Source organism: Lycium ferocissimum, unplaced genomic scaffold, assembly GCF_029784015.1.
Source record: "Lycium ferocissimum isolate CSIRO_LF1 unplaced genomic scaffold, AGI_CSIRO_Lferr_CH_V1 ctg2776, whole genome shotgun sequence".
NCBI classification, from domain to species: Eukaryota; Viridiplantae; Streptophyta; class Magnoliopsida; order Solanales; family Solanaceae; genus Lycium; species Lycium ferocissimum.
In genome coordinates this window covers 29,374-34,885 of record NW_026723801.1, presented here as the reverse complement: position 1 = coordinate 34,885, position 5,512 = coordinate 29,374, and the positions used below count along the sequence as shown (strand labels likewise).

The window sequence follows — 5,512 nt, the reverse complement described above, 5'->3', positions numbered from 1 at the left end:
TACCACATTTGAATTCAATCATACAAAGACATAAAGACCGTAGTTCTACCACATTAAGAATGCTAACACTAAGAGGTGGATAAGGATCGTAAACATGCTCGGATCATAAGAGTAGAGTTACCCCGAGGATCGTATCATAGCTTACTTACACTAAGACATGCCAAAAGAAAGAAAGGGTAAGCTTCACATACCTTGTCCGCTCCCTAAGCTAATCCAAACTAAGTCTCGGCTTCCCAAAATCTACAACAACATCATTAAATACTAACATTAGCTACGGTGCACTTAGGAATTCAATCCCGGTGGCACTTAATTCTACGAAATTTGGGCGGCATTTCCCCAAAACTGTTTATATGCCTAGCCCGAATTCTCAATTCTCAACATCAGTAACCAACAACATCAACAACAATACCAATAGTATTAACATCATTTCCAATACCGACGTATGCCATAAAACAGCCCGTATGCCATTTCCTGTTTTCTAAATTTCTCAACCAACCAAATTTGCGATATAACTATTTAATAATTTTATTTCCGTAAAGGAGTCGGAATTCATATGAACAACATCAATAACAATAGCCTTCACATTTTACAAGTTAAATACATTTATTTTCATCCAAAATTCTCTTCAAATCTCCTTCCATAATTCACAACACCAACAAACGAATTTATCAGGCTATTCCCTCCGTGCTAATCGTTAAAATTCTAAATAAACTCGTTAACAATGAAAAGGAACCGTATTCATACCTTAAGCATGCAGCCCCCACTTTATCACTATTCTCCTTGGTTGATTTTTAGCTCAAATTGAAGACAACACAGCGTACAACACTTTTCTCTTCATAGGCTTCGGAATTCGGGGCTCAGAATTTGGTCAAAATTGGTTTTTCTTCTCTCCAAGGCTCTTCTCTCTCTCTTTCCAGAATTTTCTGGTGTTCTTGGTCTGAAAAATGAGAGGAAAGGGCTGAAATTTCACTTAAATAGGCATGGGTCATGGGCCTAACCCAATTGAGCCCGGTTTGGGCCTAGCCCACTGACCTTTCCGCCTTAAAACGTCCATATCTCCTTATCCCGATGTCACCTGTGGGTCCACGACCTATGGTTGGAAATATAATTCAATTATCTACAACTTCTATATTTGGAGTTTTTCCAAATTCCAAACTTATAATACCGTTTCTTCCCCTCGAAGTCAGATCACCCGAAAACGTTACTTAAAAATATTTGTTTGGAGGACTTCCACTTTGATTTGGCTCAAGGGTCCTTCTTGAGTTATGTTTAACTTCACATATGTGATTCATATAAATTGTCGCATGTCCCAAAAAAATCTCAATGTGTGGGCCCCACCTCGGCTTGCGAATAATCCGACGTACAAAAATACGAAATATAATCTTGTCAACGTGAGTTTAAATTATGAAGCAACAACATGATTGTAAATTTTTAAGCACGTTAATAAGGACCTTCCAATTGATTGGAATACTAGAAGAAAATATTTTTTTTTTATCACTATTTTTGGGCTTCAATTTTTGACCACCATGGCCGAATGGCCTTCTTTCTTTTCTCGCCAAGTTTCTTGAATTTTCTAAGGGTGAGAATGATGAAGATGATTTAATTAGTCATCTTCTAATCACATATATAAAACATCCATGTGGCCCATGGCCCACACCCATGTGGCCGGCCACTTGGCCATTTTTATTTCATGGATTTTAACTTTCCAATATTCACTTTCAACCCCAAATTTTTCCTTAATATTCCATGCCATTAAAATCATAAGCAACTTATGTCTTAAAACAAAGTCGTAGTTAAAAGTCTCTACTTCGCCTCCCGGAATAGTCTTGTCCTTAACTTATCATGGTTAACTCGGATTGTCCCGATGTACGAAATACGGGATATAACAATAACATCAATAATCATGAAACAAGCTCAATAATATCATAAGAACATCAAGATACCATTACATCCTCTCACATTTGGAAGCTTCCTCCCGCAGCGATTTCAACCGATTCCTGAGGAACCGGAAGGGGAAAACGAGATGCAGTTGGCACAAAATCATGAAAGGAAGTGTCGACCCGACATGAGGAAGGAGACGGCGCAACCACGCCGACTTCAATTTTCTGGAGTTACTGCAACGACGACTCAAACCCTTAAGGAAATTGTGATTTCTCCACTAACGATGAACACATTGGAGGATGAATCAAGCCCTAACACAACTCAACTAGGATCTCCAGCTGGGAAAAAGGTGGAGCACGAATGTGATCGTCTCAAATGGTTAATTCTCTGACCTATATTCCTCCCTCTATTCGCAATGGTACTTTTGTGGTGGAAATAGTGGAAGAGGACATACGTGAGCCAGAAGAGTACTGGAGTACTGCATTAATAGGGTATGTTCTTGGGGATAACCCTTATGAGAAGTCCATGGATAATTATGTAACGAATGTATGGAATTTTGTCCCTAAACCTAAGATTCTGTATCATATTGAGGGATATTTGTGTTCCAATTCAAAACAACGATGGAAAGGGATTTGGTATTCCACTCTGGGCCGTATTCTTATCATAACAAGCCATTTATTTTGATGAATTAGTCGATGGATTTTGATTTTGTTCCCGACTGCTTGAATGCTATTCCACTATGGGTGAAGTTTCCATGTTTGCCATTGGGATACTGGTCTACAGAGGCCCTGAGTAAACTAGCTAGTGTTGTGGGGAAGCCTATGTATATAGATAAATTTACTGCTGGAATGGACAGAATTTCCTTTGCTCGAGTGCTAGTTGAAGCTGATATATCTCACCCACTCCCAGAGGAGATTGAAATTCACACTCCAACTGGGGTGATTCACCAACACATAGCTTATGAGTGGAAGCCAAAATACTGTGCTGAGTGTAGAGGTTCGGGCATGAATTAACTGACTGTTGGGAGAACAAGCGAACTGAATCACCAAAAGAACCCAAAGAACAGTCAAAGAAAAAGAAGAGGACTAAAAGGAGGAGGAAAGTTATTATACAAACAGGGCTACCCAAGGACCAGGATGTTGCATTGGAAAGGACTGAGGAGCAAATCCAGCTGAGTCCAAGTGGGACTGCATCAGTCCCAAAGGGTAAGAGGCCAGCTTCTACAAAACTTACAACAGTTGTGACCATTGCAAGTCATGCACCCTTAGTTGACCACGCAGGACCAAGCAATAGGTTTACCCCTTTAAATGACTTCCCTCCCCCCCCCCCCCCTCTCCTACAACTAATTCTGGGGGAAGAAACCAATTTAACCCACCATGAATACATGCACTTGGAATATTAGAGGGCTCAACAGGACCTTTAAACGGAAAGAGTTGCTACTCTTTCTGAAGAAGTATAATGTAGATATTATAGGGTGCATTGAGACAAAGGTGAAGGAGAACAAAGCAAAAAAGATTACACAAAATGTGACCAAGGACTGGAATGCTTACTATAACTATTCTGATGATACTCTAAATGGCAGAATTTGGTTACTTTGGAAACCTCACTTAGATGTGCAGATACTAGTTACTGATCCTCAATTCATCCATTGTGAGGTTCATGATAATGTTCTACAATTCAAAATGATGTTCACAGTGGTGTATGCAAGTAATGAGGCAGGACAGAGACAACAATTATGGGACAAGCTGACCCAAATAGGCTCACATATACAGTCTGTTTGGCTTATTAGTGGTGATTTCAACAATGTTCTCTATGCAGACGATAGAATTGGAGCCCCAGTTACTCAGATAGAAACGCAAGAATTCAGAGACTCATTGGAAAATTTGTAGCTCACCCCCCTAAAAAGCACTGGATGGCAGTATACTTGGTGTAACAAACACCAGGATGATAGTAGAGTATATAGTAAGATAGATTAGGCTTTTGGGAATTTTGAGTGGTTACAGCAACTGGGCCATATTGAAGCTGATTATCTATACCCTAGAGTGTCAGACCACTCTCCAATCCTTATACAATGTAGTAAGGGCACACACCACCTAAACCTGCACCCAAAACCTTTTAAACTGTTCCATAATGTGATGTATCATCCTGACTTTGGGAGGATAGTTCAAGATGTCAGGAGGTAAGAGATTAAAGGAACAACTATGTATAGGATTTGGTACAAGCTTAGACTGCTGAAAGCAAAGCTGAAAGGGGTTAATGATTATGTGGCTTCATACAAGCAGAGACTCTGTCAAGCAAGGCTGAGACTAGAAGTGATTCAATCAGGTATCTCTGGACAACCTCTTTGCCAGTACCTTATTGACCAAGAAAAGGCTACACTGCTGGAAATTGAACACTGGAGCTTGGTAGAGGAGAAGGCACTTAGACAAAAATCAAGGGCAAGTTGGGTAAACTATGGTGATTCAAATTCCAGATACTTTTATGTTCAATGGAAGATGAGAGCCTGTAGGAACTCTATCACCTCTATATATAATAAGAATGGCACTAAACTCACTGATCCAAGTCAGGTGGAGAATGAGTTCATAAACTTCTTTATAAAGCTTATGGGAGAGTCTGGGGCAACTCATCCTTGTCCTAACTCAGAAATTATAAAAAAAGGAAAGTGCTTGACAAGTGAACAAAAGAATTACTTGATCGGAGAGGTCACAAGGGAGGAGGTGTTAACTGCTATAAAGGAAATGCCCAAGGACAAAGCTCTAGGGGTTGATGATTTTCCCATAGAGTTCTTCACAAGGCAATGGCATGTGTTGCAAGAGGATGTATATGAGGCGATTAGCTTTTTCAGAACTGGTAAAATGTTGAAAGCACAATTGTACAGCAGTTACCTTGGTACAAAAAGTATCTGTCCCAACTCATGTGAAGGATTTTCGACCTATAGCATGCTGCACTACTTTGTACAAGATCACCACAAATATCGTGACAAGTAGACTGAAAACAGTAATGGGGGAATTGATTGGAGCTTCTCAATCTACTTTTATGGAAGGGAGATGCATCACTGACAACATTTTATTCACCCGTGAGATGTTCAAAGGCTATACTAGAAAGGGTGTATCTGCCAGATGTGTGCTCAAAGTGGACTTGAGGAAAGCTTATGACACCTTGGACTGGGATTTTCTTCAAAAAATGCTGATTGATCTGGGCTTCCCACATATATTTGTTATGTGGATCATGGAGTGCATATCCACAGTATCTTATTCCTTGACATTAAATGGAGGACTGACCAAACCATTCCAAGGAAAGATGGGCATTAGGCAAGGAGACCCCATGTCTCCTTACCTATTTGTGATTGCTATGGAATACTTGCAGAGGGAATTTGCACAACTAGCACTGAACAGGACCTTTTCCTTCCATCCAAGATGCAAAAGGCTGGGAATTATACACATATGCTTTGCTGATGATCTTTTAATGTTTTGCAGGGCTGACTTGATATCTGTAAGGCTCTTATTAGAGACTTTCACCAAATTTTCTCTCGCCTCAGGCCTCCAGGCAAGTGCAGAAAAGAGCTCTATCTATGTTGCTGGTATATCAAATGATCTAAAAATAGATATTATTCAGACTTTGGGTTTTCCTG

At 40.0% G+C, this 5,512-nt stretch overlaps 2 protein-coding genes across 2 annotated transcripts; both read left to right on the top strand.

The window, feature by feature from the left end:
- The first annotated feature begins 2,256 nt into the window (after positions 1–2,256).
- LOC132043716 (uncharacterized) lies at positions 2,257–3,770 on the top strand. The gene is made up of 4 exons (XM_059434176.1): positions 2,257–2,427; positions 2,574–2,819; positions 2,876–3,174; positions 3,284–3,770. The coding sequence occupies exons 1-4, from the start codon at positions 2,257–2,259 to the stop codon at positions 3,768–3,770; spliced, it is 1,203 nt and encodes a 400-aa protein (XP_059290159.1).
- A 312-nt stretch (positions 3,771–4,082) lies between these two features.
- LOC132043715 (uncharacterized) lies at positions 4,083–4,868 on the top strand. The gene has a single exon (XM_059434175.1). It carries the CDS (start codon positions 4,083–4,085, stop codon positions 4,866–4,868), a length of 786 nt encoding a protein of 261 aa, XP_059290158.1.
- Positions 4,869–5,512: the final 644 nt, after the last annotated feature.